The sequence below is a fragment of the Adelges cooleyi genome, unplaced genomic scaffold (assembly GCF_023614345.1).
Source record: "Adelges cooleyi isolate 19-005CV unplaced genomic scaffold, UGA_ACOO_1.1 ACOO_flye_CR_arks_rails_tigmint_CR_PRNA_23, whole genome shotgun sequence".
Lineage (NCBI taxonomy): Eukaryota > Metazoa > Arthropoda > Insecta > Hemiptera > Adelgidae > Adelges > Adelges cooleyi.
In genome coordinates, this window is record NW_026095893.1 from 11,510,476 (window position 1) to 11,535,262 (window position 24,787).

Sequence of the window (24,787 nt, forward strand, 5' to 3'; positions counted from 1 at the left end):
GATACATTGACCATTGATATTAGCCCTTCCGTTTCTGGAATTTTTTTTTGTAATTGATATTGATTCTATTGATATTGATATTGATATTGATTGTAACTGATATTGATTATCATTTATCAATATAGCTGTGTCGGTTTTTTTATCATTAATCTAAACTAGAACTCGAGTTTAAAGACATTTTTGAAAATGATACTACGTAGTTAATATTTTATTCGGTTTTTAAAGTTAAATCCTTGTACGAGGATGTCAGTGACGAAAGGGTTAATTGGTAAATTTGACTTTTTTATTATTAAATAATATTCAAAATCACATTTTTTTTAAATAGTTAAATTAGCTCCAAATTTGTATGGATTATAATTTAGACATTGTACTAGTTGTACTACCAAGAAATGTTGACAAACCAAAAAAATATCATAAGACTTTACCGGTTACCCTATAAAGGGTAGAGACTATTTAGAGATTATCACATCAGTACAATCCTGAACATTGATTCTTTCTGTCTAGATTCCAAAATTTCGATAATATAAAATCTTCATTATGGCACTTTCTTATTTATTGATATGTCAACTGAATTCAATGCTTTACTAGTCGTTATTTTTCGTGTTGCAATAGATTAAACACAGTATATAGTATATAGTAGGTATATATTTTAATCTATGGCGTAACTGTGAACCGCGTAACACACCAACACCTTCAAATAATATGTATACATTAGGGAATTCCTTACAAAAAATATTTTGCCTACGAACAAATACTATAAATAATCACGGTAATTGCAATGATTATCTGACCAACGTCCACCGTTAGGCTTATATTAAAATAAAAAATATAATTTTCTACGAAGCAATACAGTTATCGCCCTCTGGTCCTTACTCCGAAAACGTGAAGTACCGATTTTTCTTATCAGTTATCTGATAACGTGGAGGTAACTTTGTTTATGCCACAGATTTTTTTTTCCAAAGTCTGTAAAGACGTGTTATACTTTTTGTCCTTCTTCATTATACTTTTTTCATAGATTATGATAATATTTGTATTATAACTTGTTGTGTTATATGTATATCCATGACTTTTCCTTTGATTGGTATATTGATAGAGGGAATGCGAAATCCGACGCGATCACTATTGATCGTAATCAATCAGGATTCACTTATGGCGTTAACTACTAAAGATTTCGAGGTATTTATGAATTAATTTAACTTATAAATATTCAATTTCAAAAAGATGTGTTGTCCCATTTTTCGGTATTTTTTTTGCGTTTTCATGATCTGCAGACTGCTCATTATTGCTGCAAAAATGGGTCATGTACTATTGTATGTACTATTATACACATACTATGTAAAACCCTTAATAAAATTGAAGTTTCGTTCTAGGCGTCATAGTCGCTTGAATTGATGTATGCTGTCAGTTTAGTGGTCCATTTATGTCTAGTCAAAAGTCAAATCTATTATTAAGTACGTCTATGGTTCCTAAAGTTGCCAAAAGTAACAGATCATTTGTGTTCCAATAATTATAGTAAGTTTATATTATTTATTTTAGTTTATTTCAATTTTAATAAAATATATTATTGATTATAGTACCTAGTCCAATAATGCAAAATCACGGAGAAGTATGTCAAGAATCAATTTTTATCAAGCGTGAACCTCAAAGTGACCATACTTTGGAAGATTATAATGTTGATAGAGACGAGTAAGTCGATGAACAATACTTTGTATGCACAGATTTATTATCAAGAAAAACGTTAACTTAATTTTCATTATTGTCGCCAATAGACAATAATAAACTATATATATCAAAAGGATAATTTAAAGAAATTTCAACCTTAAATTTAACTTTACATTTTTAAAAATTAAATCTTACTACAAGTTATTTGATTACCTCAAACACTTTCTTATAACTTACATACATTTATTGATTTCCAACTTTAGCTCTATAAACAAACAAACACAACTTCATTTTATTGTTCTATTCATGTTTCACAGTATATAATATAATGTTTTGCATAACTGGAAGCTGAAATTTCAAATGTGTACTGTAAACTCAAAAAAGGGGTCATTTTTTGTTTATGCCATTGATTTGTATTTTTAGGTACTACTAAGCAAAGAATGAAACATACATTGTTTTGTCATTCAATGTGCAAATATATTACTTTTAAGACAAAAAAACAAAACTTATTCTTTTTTTTAATACATTTTGAATTGAAAAACTAATAATAGTTTTTGTGGTCAAATATAAGTACTATTTTTTCACAATTCAATTGAAACATATTACCAATGGTAATGGGTGTCGATGTGTAGAATTACTGACTCATTTTTGCTAAAAATGACAACTTTTCTTTTTATATTCAAGGAACAAAATATATATTTTACTTATGATAAAATTTATTATTTTTTACACTTTCATTTGAAAATCATTAAAACTATCATAAGCCTTAATCAACAAAAAGTACTAAACATTTTTTTTGTTAGCGTGCAAAAATATAATTTTGTTATTAAATTGATTTTGAGTTTTTAAAATAAGATTGGTTTCATTTACTTGGGTTGATTTCAGTTGCTATTAAATTACTTTAATTTTTAAGCGCCTTAACTTGCAAATACAAATTTTGTAAATGTTCGAAATTATTTTTAAGAGACTAGAATAGAGAAATTAATTATTATTTAACATATCAACATTATCAAATCTGAGGCTAGCCATTTCGAAAATCACACTATTTTATTTAACCTACATCCGCTCACGCCTTCTAAAGTAACACTACTGCTCGGTACAGCGGCAATTTGGCCGTCTATGATCTTTTATCATTTTCATGAGTTTTTTTCATTTAACATGCATGTTTCGAAATAATTAGGACCTATTAACTCTTAACAATACATTGCAAAAAAATGTTAACCAAAAATATTTACTAAAAAAATAAAAATAAATCTTAATCTTCAACCCCTTTGCGCGGGTGGCAAATTGGCCGTCCTTTTAAATTTTTCTTCAAAGTGCCGATGGAGTGGTGGGAAGGTCATTTATTTTCTATATACACATGCCCTCAAGCCTCTTATGCCTCCCTTTTCAGATTACACATACATATCATAAGTATAAAACATACGGGCATAAATTCTCGTTTGCGCTCTCACTAGGGCGGCAATTTGGCTGTTGTACTGGCCCCACAGAGTTTAATGTGTAACTAGTGATTACATGCCCCTGCTACCCTACCGCTCGCTTGGCACTCTGAAAAAGAGTATTCTCAAAAATTAAAAAGGGCATCCAAGTTGCCGCCCGCATGAGTGGTTGAAGGTTAAAGAGCCTACAGCTAATTAATTTCCCATAATTAAATTGATTATCTCTCTTATGTGCCACAACAAGCAACTGTAGTGCTTTTATAGCTATTTTGTTTTAAAATTGTTCATTTAAATTTTATCTAATATTATATATTTGTTTTTGTTTAGAAATTCTTTAGAAGAGTCATCGTTGCAAACACTATCGTATCAGTACAATAACGTTAATATAAAAACGGAACTCAAAACTGAAGTCATTGACATAGTCGAAGTCAAACAGGAATTCATTGACACAGAAGATGACTCCTCTACTAACAGTAAACTCATTGAGACTGAATCGAGTTCTGATTATTCAAAAAGCAACCTGAAGTGTAATCTATGTTATAAAACATGCGACGACCATTATGATTTAATAGCTCATAAAATAATATCACACGTTGACAAACCTTATGCTTGTCCGCTATGTAACGAAAAGTATATTCTCTCTGCTCATTTGAATTCGCATATTATGTCCAGCCACCGTGATAGTAATAGGATCGTAATTGGCCCTACAAACTTTGCTTTGAAAATGCAATTAGCTTCGGACCTAATTTTATTAGAAAGACAAACAGATAATCAGCATTATAAATCACTTCGAGCTACAACTAAAACTTCTGCAGAAGTTGATTCGAAAATACATATGTGTATCCGCACGAGTGGGCAAAAAATTGACAAAAAACCGTTCACTTGCCCCGATTGTTTATTTGTGTCTATGTCTAAGATTGAATTGTTGCACCACAGAAATAATAGTTGTATAAATCTACATATTGATAAAAAAAAACAAATAGTAATTGCCCCTGATGGCGTTAACGTTTCTTATAAATGTAAGGTTTGTGGTAAATTGTTTTTAAGACTAAAATCCCTAAATGGACATTTAAAGACTCACAGTACAAAAGTTGTTTATAAAAATAGAACACAAGGTATAATTAGTCCTAATGCTGAAAATCGGTCTTGCCGATGTGAGATATGTGGCAAATTATTTTTTACACTTAAGTCATTGAATAGTCATTTAAAAGTGCACAATAAAAAATCAAAATTCAAAACAATCGGCCAGAATGTTGGCAATATGTCTTATAGTTGTCACCTTTGTGGGAAATCTTTTTTAAAATGTCAGTCATTAAACGGTCATTTGAAAATACATAGCGTGAAATTTAACTATAAAAATAAATGTCCTCAACAAAATTTCAGTCCTAACGTTAACAATTGGTCGTACGATTGCAATATTTGTGGACAGTCTTTTCTTAAACTTAATTTATTAAATGCTCATTTAACGACACACAATACACAAATTAAATATAAAAATGTTAAAAGTATCAAGAAAAACTATAAACAAATTGAAGGAATGGTTAAGAAAATAAAAACTGAAAACAGTATTACATTGAATAATAGTTTAAAACATGTGTGTGAATTTTGTCATAAAATCTATTATACAAGTAAAGCTTTAAAAGTTCACCGCAGAATGCATTTAAAAAAAAATGTTTGCAAAATTTGTAACAAAGTATTCTTTTTAATGGCGAATTATAAAAATCATTTATTAACGCATCACACTGAGAAACAAAATAATGTACAAACATTATTGAGTCAGCTGCCGACAAATAAAGAAACTAAACCCAAGCCTTTAAAACTAAAACTAGTATTGACCAAATCAGACAGTGATCCGTTAGGAAAACCATACCAATGTTCCTATTGTAGTATTCGTTTTAGTTCAACAACGTATTTACAAGTGCACTATAAAAAGTTTCACGCTAATACGCAAAAATGGAAGATTAAACCAAAGATTTCTAAAAGTATGTGTAAGTTGTGTGGGAGAAGTTACAGTTCCACCTCAAACTTATGTAGACATACAAGAATTCATCACAAAAACTATTTCTCATGTTAAATGATTATGTAGCGAATAAGAGAGATGTCTAAACAAAATATAAAAATTTAGTTCTTAGATTCAATGTTAATGTGTAAGATAATGTAAGTGTAACATTATTAAATATAAATTAAACAATTTCTAACTATTTAAAAAATACTTTTAAGTTAATACAAAAGGTTTATTTTATTAAAAAAACAATGTAAACAGTCTTTAAGCTGGCTTAACAACTATTTTTTTTTTGTCATCTATCATTAAACAATATACATACTAATTTATGTATTTTAAAACTTATAAACAGTATTAATATAATATAAACCTTGTTATCAGTATTATTAAAAATATTTTAACATTTGTATTAAATATTTATGTAAACTTAAGTAGTTGAGTATTTCAATATTTTTTATGATACAGTTCCTCAAATAAATTAATCTTTAAATACTTTGTGTTTTTTTGTAGTTTTACTTAAATTAACTTTTTTTAGTTTTATTTCTTTTTTAATGTTAATTAACTTTTTATTGAATTCTACTTTTAAAATTCAAGTACAAACAAGCACTTCTAGATTCAATTTTAGAACTTTAACTGTCTAAATATATAGTTAAATTAAGTTGTCAAACTTGTAAACTCATCTACAAAGTTATTCTACGTAAATCTTACTTCTTATTGAATGTAAGAGAATTTTTAAATATTTATCATTTTACAGACTATAAATGAACAAAAGATATTTTTATGTAATAAAGTGATTTTGAGTGTACAAAAATAAAAACAATTTTTTTCCAACAATTTTTTTTTACAATTTTCAGTTTTATTGCTTATGAAACACGTCCATGTTATCCAAAAATTTTAGTATGTAAATGTGAGAAGTTTTTATTAGTTTTCAATGCGAAGCTAAAAAGTTTTTTAGCTTTTTTTTAATTTGATCTTGGGTATTTACTTTTAGGAGAAAATTATTTTTAATAACAATTTCATTATGTTAAATGTTTATCAATTGTAAATTAATGTAATAACCATTTAGACTATAACTTGTAAGCGGTTGTTATTCTTTTGAACTTGCTAGTTATTAATATGAATTTTTGTGTCGGACAAAACTTAACGTCCTCGTGTACTTATTAAAACATTTGTTTTGGGTCGGCTACAAATCTTTGTAGCCGACCTTGTGTTTTCAAGAAAACCAACCCAAATCAGTTGTTTAATTATATTTTATTCTATATAAAATTACATTCTATTGGGTATATTTATTATACTTAGGTAATTTATAATTTAGATTACAATAATTTTCTTCACATTGTTTCGGAATTGGTAAAATATATTACAGCAATAAATTAAACATTTTTATTTTAAAAGGGATAAACCAGTATATTATTTTAATTTAAGGAATGGAAGGAAAAAAGGCAAATAATATATTTATACTTAATTTAATTTGTGACCGAATTCTTTAGTAAAAAATGTTGGGAAAAACGAATACTATAATTACAACAATTAATATTTGGAATATAAATAAAACAAGTTGTAGATCTTTTAAACATTTGGATATTAAAATACAATATGATGACCATTGGCTATTGCCTAACATTTTCAAATAAAAAGGATAAAAACATTAAGAAAAATGCAAAAAGTTTGCACCGTACCCCTGGTGGGACTCGAACCCACAATCCCCGGTTTAGGAGACCGATGCCTTATCCATTAGGCCACAGGGGCTGGTGGCGAAAATTGACGATTTTGTCATATTTTAATGGCAGTATATTTTCGAAGTAAAATGCTTACGATAAACGAATATTTATTTTTTATAGCTAAACACTTAATAGTTAACAGTTAAAATGAACTAAGAATGATGCAAAATACATAAATACACAACACCATATAATCCAAATTATACCATTAACTAAAATTACCTAAATATTTTATTTAATATTATTCAACATATAGTGTTGACAACACTAAAAATCGAAAGTTATATTTACTCGCTTATTAGTTATTCCACTTTTATAAATTTATTATTTTTTTTAAAAAAGTAGATACTCCTTTGTAATACGTACGCCTTAGAACAAAAATGATTAGGTAATAAGTAAAAACAAGTATGATTCATGAAATCTAAAATAAAAAGACAGTTTTTCAGCCGAGTCTGCAACCACGAAAGATCATTTTCATGTCTCGTTGAAGTACCGAATAAATTTAGAGTAGTGGTGGAATTATAGATAATGATATAGTAAATTAACGAGCGGTAACAAGCTAGTATAATAAAACGTCAAGTTTCTAGCTAAAATTGTAGTGTTTATTGCTAGCTTAAAACAATTCATAGAGAAATTGGGCTCTTAAACTGTTTTGAATTCATTATTTAGTTCTAATTTGAACGTTGAACGTACAACATATCTCTTATCTCAAATCAGATAACAGCGTAACAGATTAACATTCGAAATAGATCCGAAATGGTCATTCCAATAATTGTCTTTCGTCGTTGCTTCGTAGTTTTTGTTACATTGCGGCGCGTAACAGCGTAACGCTTTTTTTCGGTTATTTACCGGCTAAATCTCACCCTTATCTCCTACCCCCTATTCCACCCCTATCTCCCGTCCCCAACCCTTTCGCTTTTTTCGTTACGCTCTTTTGGTAACGCTTTTTTCGGATATTTGCCAGGGTTATGTGCCAGAGCTTAACCCCAAGACATGAAAATGTCAAAAATTATCTGCTGTACAAAAAAAATGACTTATTGTTACAATTTGTTTTCCGTTTTCCAGATTGGATTGGCGCATTTCAACAATTTTTTTTTATTTATACAGTTTTTGGTTAAGAATTCATTTTCTTTAAATTTTTGTAGTTATATGTGATATTTTTAAGTACTATAAGTACATTAACTAAACTTGCCTAACTATCCGATTGTCCAAAAAACTAAATTTTTCTTAATTTTAAATAATGTCTTTTTTTTGTAAAACCAAATAGTTTTTTTAAAGAATATTTTTGTTTACACTTTGTAGAGTGTAGACTGTAATTTTTTATTTAAAAAAAAACTCCAATTATTAACATTATTAATTAGGAAATAAAAAGGTAATTTCTATGCTTTTTACTTAGCCAATGAGTCTTAGAAGCTAGAGCAAAACATATATTATGAAAATTAAAGTTAAAAGATGATATATTAAAGGAATGGCATTTGTTTTATGAAACATTCATTATTTGACTTAATTACAGTGACGCAGAACAAGTATAAATCAAGTGCTGGGAAAATTCTTAGAACTTTTATAGGCGGGTAGGTGGTAGATAAGATATTATTATAATTTGTATAGCAATTCAGTCATTTTTGCAAAATTAAAAGTATAATTATACAATTTTTTTGGAGTAAGTGGGTGTAAACTATATTATTTCCCTGGAAGTTGTAGTAAGAGCTAGTTTATTCCTCTTTTTCTACTGATGATTTGTTATATAAACCACATATGTTTAAAATTAATAATTATACCATAAAAAAATTAAAAACTAAGAAACAAAATTTTTACGAATATACTTATTTGTCATGTTATGACTGGTTGAATTCGAATGATAATAACTTGCTTTGAGCCAAATGCCTAAATGTCCTTTGATAGTCATCAATATAAACTATGCTTATTTTACTCTTGAACAAGAACTGAAGAGTTTGATACTTCATACTTGTTAAGGTATTAAAAAAAAGTTGCCAATTTACTTTTACACAAGTTTCCTTCTACATTTTAAATATAGTTCTTATTTTTGTTATCTAAAATTGAAATCAAGTTTGTGATTTTTTTTTAAAATACAGCGACAAAATCTATTCATAATAGAGATTGAACTAAAATTTATAATTCATATTATCTGGATATTCAGATTTAATTTGAGTTAAATAAAATGTTATACACCTAATTTTCTAGCATACAAATTGCAAGATTTTGTTGAGTGAAGGATTTACGGTAAAAACACCTATTATAAAATAAGGTAAAAGGTTAAATAAAAAAAGGATAACTTTTTAGAGTGAATATCATATTTGGTTTTTAAAGTATATTTTCTAGAATTAAGTTATTACCATTAAAAAAAAAAAGTAAAATTCCTTTTTTTAACGTTACATATTAAGACAATGGCGCTGAACCTCATGCTATAACTTCCAAGGAAATAATATAGTTTACAACCACTTACTTCAAAAAAATTGTATAATTATCAATTATACTTTTATTTTTGCAAAAATGACTGAAATGCTATACAAATTATAATAATATCTTATCTACCACCTACCCACCCATAAAAGTTCTAAGAATTTTCCCCGCACTCGATTTATACTTGTTCTGCGTTACTGTAATTAAGTCAAATAATGAATGTTTCATAAAACAAATGCCATTCCTTTAATATATCATCTTTTAACTTTAATTTTTATAATATGTGTTTTGCTCCGACTCATTGACCAAGTAGAAGGCATAGAAATTACCTTTTTATTTAACGTAGGTACCTCCTAATTAATAATGTTCATAATTAGAGTTTTTTTTTTTAATAAATAATAACAGTCTACAAACATTAAACAAAAATATTCTTTAAAAAAACTATTTGTTTTTACAAAAAATAAACAATTTTTTAAAATTCAGAAAAATTTAGTTTTTTTGACAATCGGATAGATAAGCAAGTATAGTTAATACTTATAGTACTTAAAAATATAATATAAAACTACAAAAATGTTGAAGAAAATAAATTATTAGCCAAAAAATGTATACATGTAGACAGTCTTTTTTTTTGGCACCCTTCTTATCATGTTTGCAATTGAAGTTTAGAACAATTGCAAAATATTAGATTTTTCTTGGAGTAAGAAACAATGAGTTTATGGATACATAAAAAATAAATAAGGTATATTTTATTTTTAATAAAAATACTCGAGTTTCTTTGTTGTTACTTTTTATTCATAAAATATCAACATTTGAATGAAAAAAATGTAAGACCAAGGAAGTGTGTAATTTTCCCCAGTATATAAGGAAAAACATTTACTTCAACTTCTTTTTTGGGCGCAAATTGTTGGTATGTCCGCATTTCTTTTTACGGCAATTAGTTGCTCTCGGATGAAGACGTGCATAACATTTACGACAGATCATCTTGTCACAATTGTACTTTTGAGCCAACAAACGTAAGGTAGGTTCAATGACACCACCTCGGAGACGCAATACCAAATGCAATGTTGATTCTAAAAAAAAAATTATGATTAATTTTTTATTGTAAATCAATCAAAAATTATATAATAGTATTAACTATACATTGTCTCATTTTTTGATATTATCATGTTTAACAAGTATTAATATAATGTTATACAATATTATAACATACAATGTATAGTAATTTTATTTCTATTTCCATATTTTTCGGTTACTCCCACTTGAACAGATTGACTTGTCTGTTAACGTATTGGAACACTTGCACGTTCCATCTTCAGGGTTTAATATTGCTCATACCGTGTTTGCCTGTAGACTATACAAGCAAAAACGGTACGAGCAACATGAAACTACAGCCCTAAAGATGGAACGTGCGAGTGTTCTGATACGTTGGCAGACAAGTCAATCTGTTCAAGTGGGAGTAACTGAAAAATATGTAAATAGTGTAAATACCATATCCCATTCAAGTATCAATAATTTCTTAATGTATTTCTATTTTCGTTTCATGTTATAGTTTTGATAAATGAGAAAGAGGGTATACAAATTAATAAAAAACAAATTTACATAATATGTTCGTTAATTACCCAGAAATTAAATATAACATTTATCGTTTAAGCAGGAACTATCATTTTTTTTTTTGGAAATATTTAATAATAATTCTCAGTAAATAATGCATACCTTTTTGAATGTTGTAGTCTGAAAGTGTACGTCCATCTTCAAGCTGCTTGCCAGCAAAAATCAAACGTTGTTGGTCAGGTGGGATCCCCTCTTTATCTTGAATTTTTGCTTTAACATTTTCAATTGAATCCGAAGATTCAACTTCTAGGGTAATAGTCTTACCCGTAAGGGTTTTTACGAAAATTTGCATATTGAACTTGTCTAAAATATCAAAGTAAAAAATTTTAATAACATAACCTCAAAATACCAAAACGTGTACATTCAGGTTTCGCTAATTTTTAATATTTTAATTAAGTTCTTATACTTGGCTAACATAATTTGAGTAAACTTAACTTTGAATTACACATAAATAAATGATTTGTTAGTAAAAAGTACACGAACTACACATGCTACCCCAGAATAACACTCACATACACACGTCTACAGTTATAGAAATTCTTCTCTGAATAGTTAAAAGAAACAATGTCATGATATTAAAACAATGATAGTTGCTCTGCATTTTCTAAAATACAAGTAACTAATATATAAATACTTACCACCTTGTAAGTAGGAGCTAGGTAGAAAAATCTTTATGCAAAAGAATTGCTTCAAACCCAATTGTCTAATTACACATGAAAATGTGTCGAAACTCAGTTCGTAGTGCTATCACAAATATTTTCTTATCAATAAACATCACAAAATCAGTGTGACCAGCTTTAAAGTTAGCACCACAATTGTACTTGTATATAGTTGGTAGAAGAAATCTCAACCGATGGCGGGAAATATCAAATAAATATTTAAATTATGATATTCAAAATATATCTAAATTTTAAGTTAATGACTGTCTGATATTATGTATCTTTAATGCCGGGATTGGCTTTATACTGTCCATTCTATGCATACATTTAAAAATAACGTTACATAACTTTGAATGGTATGCGCTAAGTATAAAAGACTGCTGAAGGGGCGAAGAGGGTCATAAGTCATTACATACTCATTGTGCTTTCGAGGCAGACGAGGGATAGCATGACATGTCACGTTCTACAGATAAAAATTAAAATTAACGTATGTAACTTGTAAGCCCTAAAAAAATATTTAATTTGAAAATTGCAAGAATTGTGCTGCTTTTTCTACACTGCATTGGGTCTTTTGTTTGATATTGCATCCCATACCTACCATTATTTTTTAGGTTCACTCGACATTCTCTAAATACATTTAAGCTATTATAACAATAGACGTTTGTTCACCCATGGGTGACAATGGTGGGTCAAATGATCTAAATGTACAATAATATTTACGTCGTAGCAATTAGCTATATACATAATATATATATTGACTACGGAATTTTCTGTTACTGTGGAGACTAATATTATTATATATCACCTCGCGAGTGCATTTTTGGTGGACTTTACCGATTCTCAAATAATAATAAAAAAAAAGAGTATTATGGAATATTCTATTGGTGGTAGTTCACGAGAAATGGCACCAGATTTTCATGTAAGAGCTCATTTTTATGATATGAGACAATCTGAAGCTGAAACGGTTTACGAATGGTTCCGAAGAGTTCGGGCAACAGCAGATAAATGTCATTTTGATTCGGATGATGACGCCGTAAAGGACAAATTTATAACGGGTATGAGACCAGGGCCACTGGCAGACCGTCTGCTCAGTGAAACATCCAACAAACGACTACAGGAAGTACTAGAATTGGCTGTAGATGCAGATATTGCACAGAGAGTGCAACAAGACCGCATGTTGCCTGTCAAAACTTTTTTCAAAAAGGGTACAGTTGTAGCAGAACACCCTACTGTTGAGTCTGATAACATGTTAGATACGGTTCGGAAGTGTTTAAAACTTTATCAATACAGCAGCGAAGAATGTGTGGGAGATTTCGATAGCCACTTTGACTACAGAGTGAGATAATTCATATTTCATATAATAATATTATCAATGGTGCGAAAATCGTCGATGTCATAACTTTTGTTTTTCTTCAAAATAGACACGAAAAAACCCGTAAATATTTAATATTTTTGGTATAAACTTACTTTACTTGGGTTATTTGAATAATGACACATGATTGAAATATTGCCCCGCCATTTTTTCTTAATAATACTTGTGGTAACGAAACTACTTAACGTATAAATCTAAACTTTGCGAATTGCCCTATAAAAAAAGTGTTTTAATTCAATTAATTGTCTCATACATGGTGGTTCATTAACACTCATTTTATCTTAAAACAATTGCAATTTGGTAGTTTTACTTTTTGGAAACCTTTTCGTTTATGTAATTAAACAATATTGTAATATTACTAATTGTTTACATTTTTTAGTATTTTCCAGAGCTCTATCAACTTTTGAAACTTATATGGTACATAACGAATACATTTATTTAACTTTTTATTAAAAATAATTTGTTGAAAATGTTGACTGGTCAATAACCAGTTTTGGTTAATTACCTTTAGAGTTCTTATTTTGTGCGTTCGTTAACCCCACTCCACCTGCCTTCTTATATTAAAAACTCATACAACTTAAGTTTATTATTTTAAAATTTTCAGCAAATTATTCTTCATTAAAAATGTAGATAAATTCATACTAGCATTGATTTGTTTTGTTGGCTCATGCAACTTTGTTTGTAGAATACGAAAATACCAATAACTAAAAATACCCACTTCTTGAGTTGTTACAGTTTTGATCTAGGTGTGCAAAATATTAATAGCTTTTATTGGGCTGATGACATTATTTTACTACGAATGTCTCTATGAAGAAATAGGTTTATTAAAAACCAATATATTTAGTGCATTGTCATTAAAATAGAGTGAAAAATACGCTCATATGGCTTATCCATTGCGGAATAAAGATGAATTCAATGAAAATTTCAAATATTCAGAATTGTTGGCTGAAAATAGAAGAATTTGCAGTGACAAGAATTATAACCATCTAACATCAACACTCGTAAAACGTGACAACTCGAAGAGTAAAACAATAGATATTGTACGTAAAATTCAAACACGTTTTTTTTCATATGTAAACTCTTAGTTTAGAGTTTTTTTTTTTTATACAGAATTTAAATAAACAAAAACTAACAACTAATTTTAATAATGAACAAGAATTACCATGTTACTGTGGTTCGAAACATAATATCTATGAACATAATCGGTTGAAAATTTGTACCAGGGATTTAAATGGCAATATGTTGCTGCTTGGAACAAACTGTAGATATCAACAACTTTAAACAAGTAGTTATGTCTTATGACTTATAATGACAAATTTGTAGCTTTATTTAAATTTACATTATATTTATTGTTGGCAATAACTTACATTTTACAGTATTAAATGAGTTTTACCTCAAGATATTAGTACCAATTATTACTATGTGCATTAATAATATCAGCTGTTTTTTAATATGTACTATATAAAATAAAATAATTGGTACAATTATTTACATATTCAATTAACAAATTCTTAAATAAAATGTCTAAACACTAATTAGAAAAACATGTTTTTTCTTTGATATCAGTCTCCATCAAATTTGAGAACTATTAAGTTTATAAAATGCATATTTTTAATCAAAGCATACTTTAAAATATCTAATTAAAATTAACAATATTTTTAATTGCATTTAAATGTATTAAATATTATAACATTACAAAATATGTATATATTTAAAATTAATTATTTAATTAGTACATAATATTATTCTCTATCGTGAAATAAAAAGATTTTGTTACAAAATAAATGTATTTATGACATACTCTCTCTCTTAGACATTACCAATTAAAATAAAAAAAATGTATGAAATAAATATGATCGATAGTGATACTTAAGAATTATATTTTCGGTGTAGTCTCAATAAGTATTAATGTTTATTTGTTCGAAAAAGGTATAAAGTTATCAACTAACAAAGTAAAGATATTACTTTGAATTGAGGAATTGAAGAAACTCAAATTAAATAATTTGAAATAAATATTTGATAAGACTATACATTAGAGTAAAATTTTACATTTCCTCAAATAACATAATTTTTTTCACATACGAAAATTAACTTTCATACTATAAATGTAATTAACAACTTATAAACATATTTTAACAATTTATGGCCATGAAACTTTTCTAAATTTATTAACATTATCGTTAAAAATATTACAATTAAAGTCTACTATTGGCGCTTTGTCATAATTTAACGATTCCACATTGTCTAGACTACAATCGCATTCAGACGAATAGGATAACTTTGACTTGCCACAATATTCGCACAGCGGAAGGTAAGCTTTAATTTTTTCTGCTGCATCTCGCACTTTGTTCATTATTTCTGTAATATGAACTTCAGATTCAGACTCTAATGTTTCCGATTCTATTGTATCAATATTGTTTTCTTTAGGAATATTGTATACTTCACGATTTGTCTTAATCAATAAAATTAGATTATCAACCCAACTTCTATTAGCAGGTCTATCAATGGATTGTAGAGGTACTCTTAAATCGACCTTTGAAATTGTACAGTAACAATTATTTGGCATGCCAAACATGCTGTTAGAAGCACAGTTTTGACAATTAGGGACATTAGCTCCATTGTAAAAAGTGTTATTAAACATATTTAAGTGATCTGAAGGTAAATTAAGATGTTGCGTATTAGAGAATTTATTATAACTATTATTGTTAAGTACTACCATCGCTAGTGATTCATTATTAGGTAAATTATCCACAAATACACAATAATTACAAGAACATGGTACAGGTTTAGTTTTGGGTCTATTTAGAAGTCCTTCCATACAATCCATTTTTAAAATATCGTGTAAATTTAAATGTGCCTTTGTTTGCGTTAGTTTATTAGTTTGGTTGTCTACTACTGCCACATTGTTCATATCATTCATTGGAAGTTTTGTTTGAACATCATCACTTGCAATATTTGATTTATTTGTAGAGTTATTATTGTCATATCCAATCTGGAAAAATATAATACTTAAATATTGTTTATATAGTTCCTACAAAAGTAATAAACTATATAAAAGGTCATTCACAAATAATGTTATGGTAATAATATTTCCTATAAAATATTTGTTTTAGCCCAAAAAGTTCCAAATATTTTAAGATTTTAGAGGGTAACTTTAAGTCAATGTATTAAAATATTAAACATGTTTAATTTCGTAATAACTATTGATGGTAATTCAGTTTCTTTGAAGTTAATTTTCCTTCAAGTTTTCTAACTTGATCAAATTTCAAATATTCAAACCATAAAATTGATATAAGACGAGTTCTTACTATAAGCTGAACAGCCTTGTAAAATAGAAATTTTGTTTTGCAAAAATAATTCTGCATAATACATTTTAAAATTTTAGATAACAATTAAATTAAAAAAAAAATTACCAATACATTTTTTTTATCTATATCATTAGATGGCGTTGAAATAAATTGTGTAGGTTGTTCTTTGACTCTTAATGACTTAGATAAATTAGTACTTTCAGATTGAACTGAAATATTTTCTGTTTTTTTCATATAAGTATCTAAATCTTTAAGATTAACTAAAGATTTGTTTACAGTGTACTTGAAACTATTCATTTTATTTGGGTTAACAGCTTCCATAATATCCAACTCAGATAAAGTTTTTTTCTTTTTTTTCCTTTTCCCCATTACAGATTTTTTCTTGAGCTTCTTCGCACAATTAGTGCTATTTGATAATTTGTTTCTATCATTTTGATGAATATCATTACTTAAATTTTCTTGAACATTATTGTTTTCGTTCTAAAAAACAAAAAAGTGCCGATTATTTATATATTATACATAAATATGGGGGTTAAAACTATAGTAGTGTAAATCATATTAATAAGAAAAAATTAATTTAAAAAAATTATAAAATACACTAATTTATTCTTAATTAGTGAAAAACTTTTGAATTAGGTTTGTATAACAATCTTATATTGTGTTGTCATTTAATTAAGTCACACCTAAGCACTTGGTACTGAAGGAGATCGACAAATAACTGATGAATCAAATTTATAAACAATAGAAATTTATTACTTAAAATTGATAAAATCTGATAGATATAAATAATTGAATTTTTCAATACTTAAAAATTAATAGTATGTAATATTTATGTAAACAGAATTACAAGTTTAATTTAGGTATGAAAAATAAAATTGAAAAACTTTTATCTGGAGTATATTAAAGCTTTGATAAACATTTTAAATTGGGACTTGGAATATTACCATAATAATTGTCATATATTCTGTTTCATAAAAATAGATTTGTAATGTGTAAATTTACACTGCTAAAATTATACTTTTTTATAAATCTAGTTTACTGATTAAACAAAACTAATGGACATGATATTATGATACCATATCTTGATCGCAAAAGTGGATAGCCCTGGATTTTTAGTTGTCCACCAATATATCTTACCACACTTATTATTCCCGTTTACACAAAACAAACATAAAAAAAATCAAAACCAAACAATAGGTATGCTATAGTGGAAAATGTGAAAATTTAAATACCTAGAATACTACCGTGAGCTCAAATATGGTTTCAAAACTGAAATAAGACAATATACAATCTGATGGCATACTGATGGACTTTGCATTGGGTGTTTTAAGTAAAATATTATTGAGGTGCAGAAGGACTATCTACATGCATTTAGCAGATTTCTACGATGTCGTCTACTATTTTCTAAACATATAACCAGAAGATCCATAAAATCCTGACAGCCCCCTTCTCGACTTTATTTAAATATCAGGTTAAAAACTAAACTAAAACATTACAAAAAAATTATGCCTTTTACATTTATATTTATAGGTTTTGACGTTAGAACAATATTTTATAAATAATATTTGATTTAACGATAATTATTTAAAAGTAATTACAGTCTACTTAAAGCCTAACTGCTAAAATTATAAAACATGGAACATGCTTTAGCCTGCTGGCTTCTGAATAGTCATTATTTCTGATCTAAATCTCCTTGCGATTCATGATGTTAGTATAGTCTTAATTATAAGTTCTGACCAAACGTTTGCATGACGACGACGATTCGTTATTATACGTTTAAAGTAAGAGCGCTTTAGAGTATCTCTATTTATTGTCATTTTTGGGCTGGAGGACAAGACTAAAGCATGTTTCATTCTAAAATAATTATCAATTCTATTAGTTTGGATACATTTTTTTAAATTTATGGTTCTATTTCAAATTGAAATTTTGTATTATTAATAGTTGTTCCATAGTTTACCTGGTCAAGCGATGTTGTTGATGGTGTGCTAACAGCTAAATATTGAGCACTCTGTCTCAACATCACAAGTAATTCGTACACGATCAAAGCTATTAAATTCCATATTTTAATTTCTTTTTCAGAATTTATTTGTTTAGAGTCTTCACTACCGAAGTGGGATGATTTTTGTTCATTACGTTCACTTTTCAATTTTTTACATGGCGGTTCCTCTTTTTTATCTTGGTCGACAACGTCTAGAGATCGTTTATTTGATGAATGGTTTTCCATTATCGATCAGATTTGAGATCACAAAAGATGTGTAAATTTAGGTACTTATTTATATTTTCCAAAACGTAATTTTAACAATTTAAACCTCAAACATTCCAATTAATAAAATCATAACTTATAACTTGTAATATTATAGCGCATCCACAGACGCCAATTAAAAATATAAGAGTTATTATTACATATTTATTTATTTAATAATTAACACGAAAACATCTATCTGATAATAATCAAATTAGGCCTATATAGTATATTGCAACTAGCTGATGGCGGGATTTTAATAATATTATCGATAATGAAATAACCATAAGCAAATCAAATGAACACCGAGATAATAATTATAATGATAAAATATATATTATTCTTATCTAAATGATTGAAACAGGCTATATTGATATTAACTCTTCCACTTTCCAGAAATAATAAATTGTTCTTTTATACCATGTAAAACGTTGTTTTACTTTATTAAAATAAAGTATCTCTTTGAATCAATTTATTTTAGAGCGAAAAGTCTCAAACAGCAGTTTATTAATAGTTAATAAGATATTATTAAACACTATCTGTAATGATTCATATTTATTTTATCATATGAAAATATGTTATTACTTATTACTTATTTTTAAAGAAATGTTTAGTAATGATAGTTCACTCAGTGAACTTCACTGATCGACCATATGTAATTATATAAGTAATAGTTCTGTTCAAAGATATGCTCTCTAATTATCATTATTAAAACATGTTATATCTGAGGTATTAAAATCGAATTAGTAAATAAAACAGTTTACATTAATAGGAGGCGTTAACATTAGAATAGTTTAGGCGACAGTAATAGCGTTCACTGTAACAGATTCGTCATTTGGTTATGGTTGGCTCCATTAACTGCTAATAAATTGTTACATAAACAAGACTCCAGAGTACTTAAATTATTAAAAATCTCCTCGAAAGTGGCAGTGATGGACTTGAATGAGCTGTTAAACTAAGAATTAATAAAGCATAATTTTTTTTTGACTTTTTGTTATTGTCCATAAAAGTGTTCATTTATGTTAAATTAATGTGAACTGCCTTGGCACATACATGGTTTTTTTTGTTACTGTTCAGATTAGGGTAAAATATAAGTTTTGGTTCAATTTACTGTTTTCAGTAATTGTAAGCAATAACTGATTTCTGGATACTAATAGGGCTATATAAGTATACTTCATTTAAATTGTAAATTTGTAATAATAAGCAGACATCATCTCAAAAATATTCCAAACGAACTAAACTACAATAATACTTATTTAGGTAAGTAATTAACGTTTTGTTTTTTAATGGAAAATAAACTTTTAACACAGTAAATTATAATTGTATAGTATATATTTTTATTTTAATATAATATTCCACACATTGCACGAGAAGTATAATGACTAAGAGCAAAATTAATATGAAACAAATGTCATTATAGTTATTAAAAAATAATAATACTCTGGAAAAGTATACTTCAGTAATGTAAAACATAAACTATGGACTGTGTATTTTTAAGCAGACCATAATAAATGTGTTGCTTATAATATATATTTATAAATATCCATACATTTGTTCACAAATATAAAATTAAAGAATACTAAGCTAAAACAATACTATAATTTATGGTATTTTAAATGAATGTACATTTTAATATAACTATTAAGTACAAATAAAATAAAAACAAAATGTACAAAACATAAATAATAATAAACAATCTTGAGAAGTACTTGCAGCAGTCGAATCATAAAAATGTACAATTTCATGGAAATATATTTGACTGTTTTTTTAAATAAACTTATGTAAATATAGTGACAGTATTAAATAAAAAAAAACATATCTACAGTTTTACAATTTTAAAATTAGCACATAATGGCACATACCTAATTTTGTTCATCTGTTAATAATATTAAATAAAAATAAAATAATAAAAATTATTATTACTATAAAATAATAATTTTCACCATGTTCTTGACCTATTAATATACACTCATATTTTATAATATTTTTTTTTGTTCATCATACTTTTTGAACCTTGTTGAAAATAGGAACTAGTTATTAATTGCATATTAAAAGTAAGATTAATCATATTGCCTGTAATTACTTATGAGTGTACACGAGAGGTCAAGAAATTTAGATAAAACAGTCTTAAGTCAGAACACGACTAAATATAAAAACAAAACATTTAAACAAAAATAATATTATTGATCGTTAAATTGAAGAAAAAATCTAGGAACATATTCATTTTTTAACAATGTGCGCAAAAGTTAATCCTGTTACTGGCTCAATGTCTTACAAATATTTTTAATTATTTAAAACATTACAACCATTTACAATTTCGGCCATCAGAGTGAACACTATTTTTTTTTGTATTAAATTTAAAGATCAAATTTGTTGAAAAATATTTTGTTTTATGTGATAGTATCATAAGTGGCGGATGCGAAGTAGAACTTCATTTACAGTTATTTACGTAATTTATAATTACAACTGAAAAATGATACAATAATATTACTTTAAAAGAAATTGTATTAAACGCTTGACTAAACAATTTAAAATTGTTATCAAAACATTATAACAAGACTATAATGAAAATTATTGTGTTAAGTTATCGAACAAAACACTTCAGTATAGGATGTTTCTAAATTAAAAAAAAAAATCACACATATTTATAAAGAACACATAGGCAGTGTAGTGGAAATGGGAAAAAATTACATGATGCAAACTATGATGTAAACAAACTTCATAATATTATAAAACTGTGGATGTTGAGCACAAATAAAATGTTGAGATCTGATGACGCCATAACAACACAATAACGTTTGATTATTTACAAGAACAATGTCAAAAATTAAAAATAAACACTATACATGTAGGAAAACAGAGACATATTTATACAATGATCTCTCTAATAATCCGTCTTGTCCGTGAGTTTGGCGTTGAATAACCAGATTCGAGGCTTTCGTCGTATGACATGGATAAATGTGGGTGGGGGTGGGGTTGAGTTTTCATGTGTTCTTCATTTTCAATCAGCTGTTCAAGATAAGGATCGGGTAGTCCACTCACATCGCCATAAGGTGATTCTGTAAATTAATAGATTAACATATATTAATTACATTGGTTTTTATGGTACAACATTTATAATAAAAATACACTTACCAAGATGTGGTTCCCGCCTACGAGTCTTATCAACAGGTTGTAGATGACCGCTGTGAATGTAATCTTGTCTTGACGGAGCGTGACTATGTGTGCTATAATCGGGACTAGCAGATGTCAGTTGAGGGTAATGAACATAATCATCCATATTACCATAGCCACCATGAGTTAAGGGATCATAGCCACCTAATTAAAATAAATAATTAGACTTGAATATTTAATAAAAAAAAAATTGTTTGTTTGAAAATTACCATAGTGATTTATTCGATCGCCCATTTGTAAAGGATCGTCTCGAGATATGAGAGTACCTCCAGTACTACCATTGCCTCCCATTTTCAGCTGCCATAAGGAATCCTGTGAATTAACTGATCCACCATTGTTTGAGTTAGAATAGCTATTTTCAATATAACCAACATTTACCCCTACAATACAAAAAAATATAAAGTTTTATAAGTAAAAATAATATATAAATAAAAAATACTTTTAAAATTACATTAAACATATCAATTTAATATATTTTTTTTGTGTTCATGTTTATCTATTATTATTCAAATCTTACATTCACCATTTGGACGTAATTCATTGCCCGTGTGATAGGTGTTATAATCGTTTTGAGTTCCATACACAGCATTCTTTGTGACATCATGGACTAAATCTACAGACTGTTGTAAAGCTTTGTTTTCAAGTCCGGGTTCAGTGTAAGGTGGGGGTCCATGTATAATACTAGGGTGAACACTATAAACATATAAAACAAATTTGATTAATCAAATGGTCATAATAAAATGTATATGAAAAATATGTATAAAAAGTCTAGATTATGTTTTGAAAAGTAATAATGGAATTAATAAAGCATCTATTGTCAAATTTAAAAAACAATCCCACTAAGTACAAAAAATACTTACCAATTTACAAAAACGCCAGTATGTAGCGTGTAATCATAGAGAGAATAATGTAAAATACATACTATTAATTAAAAGTAATATCATATTTATAAAAACATAGATGACACATCTTTTTGTGACGTGTATACTAACTACTTAAGCACCTACACATTATAACTCTATTTAACTAATATTAGAAAGTTGTTATTTATAAAAATAAAATGTTGTAAAGAACAAAATAAAAGACATACAAATTGTTCACAATTACATCATAAATTCTCCCTATATTATAATACTAATAACCCCAGATTCTCTTTAAAGAATCTAGGGCTTAACTTATAAATATTTAAGGACAAGAAGTAGTCTGTATAATTACTAAATAAAATAGCAATTTTGAAATCTAATAAAGACTTTTAATACTGATCATTTTTATGAACATATAACTGACTAAAAGATAATACATAGGTAACGAGATAGGAAATAAATAATTGTTTAAACACGAAAAGTTTTTTTGTAATTACAAGATGATGAGGATTAGAGTCGAGTAAAAGATGACATGAACTTACGTTGAAGAATCCATCTCGTAGTCTTTTCCAGTACTTTTCTTTGCTGTCTTACGTTTGCAACGACAAAAGACAAAAAGTAAAGCTATAAACAGTATGAATACAACACATGATACAACCAATGCAATGAGTGTCGGAGTGGCAATGGCTTGTTGTTCCTTAACAAAATTAGCTCCAACTAAAAATCAAAACAAAATATCATTAGTATAACAATTTGTGATAAAAGCTATATCCAATTCGAAAAAATCGTTTACTTACTTTCTGCCTCTGTGTAATCACCACATGTAGTTTGACTAGACCGCAAACATAATCTGACTCTTATGCGCACATCATCTACTGGTTTGTCAATAGGGTCTTCTTCTTCATTGTTAGCAATCAAATTTAAGTCGTCGTCATCTAATGAACGAGCGCCTGTACTTTGGCGTCTCGAAACAAGTGATATTATGGTAGCTTCTCTGTGTGTCGACGTGCTGCCACTGACGGCTAAAGGAAGAGTTTCAATTAAATGCCAATCCTCTCTAGCACCATTCCCAGTTCCACCTATGATTGCTTCAACGACTCCCACCTAAAAAAATGTTAAAATAAGTTAACTTTTGCCAATACTGCAATATCTTACATACACACACACACAACCATATATATATATATATATATATATATAATGTTGACAACAAAAAGTACAATAAATCGTATGTCTTACAAGTTGTAGGCAAGTTGCTCCTATGTTGATGGTTAACGCATGGGATTCGGGGTCGAATGTTACACGTTGTGGCGCTGGTATACGGTCCACTTTGGTCATGAAAATTGCCTCCTGTGAATATTCACTATGTCCCTTCGTGTTGTACGCTTTTACCTGAAAATAAAAGCAGGAACTGTTAATCTAACAATTTTTTCCCCTTGTAAATTTATTAAAACGAGTAACAATGCCGACACAAAAAAGTCTATTAACTGGAGATGGGGAGAAATAGGTATTCTGCGTTATAAAGTGCAGTATCAATTCTGGCTGTGCTCATTGTTTTCACAGGTGATTTGACATCACATCTAACTATACTATGTTGCTTCCTACCCTTTTGTTAAAAACTCGTTCAACCGTGATACCTTTTTCATTTGTTTAACACTTCGCGTCCACTTAACACGTTACACGTTCTATGATTGTTATTAATATACGTGACGATAAGAGGCTTATTTACCTTGAATAAGTAGCTCTGATGCTGTTCCAAGTTGGTAACGTTGCAAGGATTTTTTGTTTGACAGTCGAATTCCTGCCATTTCTCTGGCTGATTGGACTTCTTGGCCGTGTAACAATCGCTGTCGACTTCGTTTTCGTCCGCAGCCACCTTTTTGTAGCTGACAAAGTGTTTGGTACTAGCTACGCCGCCGTTAAACCCACTGTTCCACTGCAAAACGACACTATTGTGGCCGACATCCACAGCTGTCACGTTTTCCGGGTGATCTGGCGGTCCTTTGGGTTGAAGTCTTATCGTGGGTCGTACGCTTCCTAGAGTGTTGGCTACACGACAACTGTAATCCCCGTAGTCGGTTTCCCGAAGATTGGACACTTGCAGAACGCTTGTGTAGATGTCACCGCCGCTCTCGTTGATGGTCGTATTGATCTCATAATGACCATCGCTGCCGGCTAAAAGCGGAGCTAAGTGATTGTTATAGCTCCATTGGAACTCCGGTCTAGGATACGCCTGAACCCTACATATGACCTCAGCCGTTTCGTACAAATCGCTGGCCACTTTGTTAAATTGATGCAACACGATAGGTTCGT

At 28.3% G+C, this 24,787-nt stretch overlaps 4 protein-coding genes and 1 non-coding gene across 9 annotated transcripts in view; 1 reads left to right on the plus strand and 4 right to left on the minus strand.

The window, feature by feature from the left end:
• The first annotated feature begins 829 nt into the window (after window positions 1–829).
• On the plus strand, window positions 830–5,430 carry LOC126835518 (zinc finger protein 699-like). 2 transcript variants are annotated; one of them, XM_050568172.1, is made up of 5 exons: window positions 830–1,176; window positions 1,272–1,310; window positions 1,371–1,512; window positions 1,575–1,686; window positions 3,429–5,430. In XM_050568172.1, exons 4-5 carry the CDS (start codon window positions 1,589–1,591, stop codon window positions 5,173–5,175), a joined length of 1,845 nt encoding a protein of 614 aa, XP_050424129.1. In that variant the 5' UTR covers window positions 830–1,176; window positions 1,272–1,310; window positions 1,371–1,512; window positions 1,575–1,588; the 3' UTR covers window positions 5,176–5,430. The 2 variants fall into 2 exon arrangements, with proteins under 2 accessions (XP_050424129.1, XP_050424128.1); XM_050568171.1 differs by lacking the exon at window positions 1,272–1,310.
• A 1,349-nt stretch (window positions 5,431–6,779) lies between these two features.
• Window positions 6,780–6,852, minus strand: Trnar-ccu (transfer RNA arginine (anticodon CCU)). The gene has a single exon. It is a non-coding gene; the product is annotated as a tRNA-Arg (tRNA).
• Window positions 6,853–10,015: 3,163 nt separating this feature from the next.
• On the minus strand, window positions 10,016–11,614 carry LOC126835545 (ubiquitin-60S ribosomal protein L40). Its single transcript, XM_050568210.1, has 3 exons — window positions 11,495–11,614; window positions 10,959–11,159; window positions 10,016–10,315 (listed from the first exon to the last, which is right to left on the minus strand). Exons 2-3 carry the CDS (start codon window positions 11,146–11,148, stop codon window positions 10,119–10,121), a joined length of 387 nt encoding a protein of 128 aa, XP_050424167.1. The 5' UTR covers window positions 11,149–11,159; window positions 11,495–11,614; the 3' UTR covers window positions 10,016–10,118.
• Window positions 11,615–14,822: 3,208 nt separating this feature from the next.
• Window positions 14,823–18,650, minus strand: LOC126835603 (hybrid signal transduction histidine kinase A-like). 3 transcript variants are annotated; one of them, XM_050568291.1, is made up of 3 exons: window positions 18,153–18,650; window positions 16,472–16,675; window positions 14,823–15,879 (listed from the first exon to the last, which is right to left on the minus strand). In XM_050568291.1, exons 1-3 carry the CDS (start codon window positions 18,417–18,419, stop codon window positions 15,028–15,030), a joined length of 1,323 nt encoding a protein of 440 aa, XP_050424248.1. In that variant the 5' UTR covers window positions 18,420–18,650; the 3' UTR covers window positions 14,823–15,027. The 3 variants fall into 3 exon arrangements, with proteins under 3 accessions (XP_050424248.1, XP_050424247.1, XP_050424246.1); XM_050568290.1 differs by having other exon boundaries at window positions 16,307–16,675; XM_050568289.1 differs by having other exon boundaries at window positions 14,825–15,879; window positions 16,301–16,675; window positions 18,153–18,649.
• A 2,185-nt stretch (window positions 18,651–20,835) lies between these two features.
• Window positions 20,836–24,787, minus strand: part of LOC126835710 (hemicentin-2) — a 51,304-nt gene continuing 47,352 nt past the window's right edge. The window contains exons 5-12 of one of the 2 annotated variants that reach the window (XM_050568472.1): window positions 24,204–24,787; window positions 23,714–23,866; window positions 23,272–23,578; window positions 23,017–23,191; window positions 22,135–22,304; window positions 21,821–21,991; window positions 21,573–21,755; window positions 20,836–21,496 (exon numbers count right to left, since the gene is read on the minus strand). In XM_050568472.1, the coding sequence (XP_050424429.1) occupies window positions 21,306–21,496; window positions 21,573–21,755; window positions 21,821–21,991; window positions 22,135–22,304; window positions 23,017–23,191; window positions 23,272–23,578; window positions 23,714–23,866; window positions 24,204–24,787 (1,934 nt within the window). In that variant the 3' untranslated portion in view covers window positions 20,836–21,305. Of the gene's footprint in view, window positions 21,497–21,572; window positions 21,756–21,820; window positions 21,992–22,128; window positions 22,305–23,016; window positions 23,192–23,271; window positions 23,579–23,713; window positions 23,867–24,203 lie in introns of both variants that reach the window. The other variant, XM_050568471.1, reaches the window with a different exon arrangement.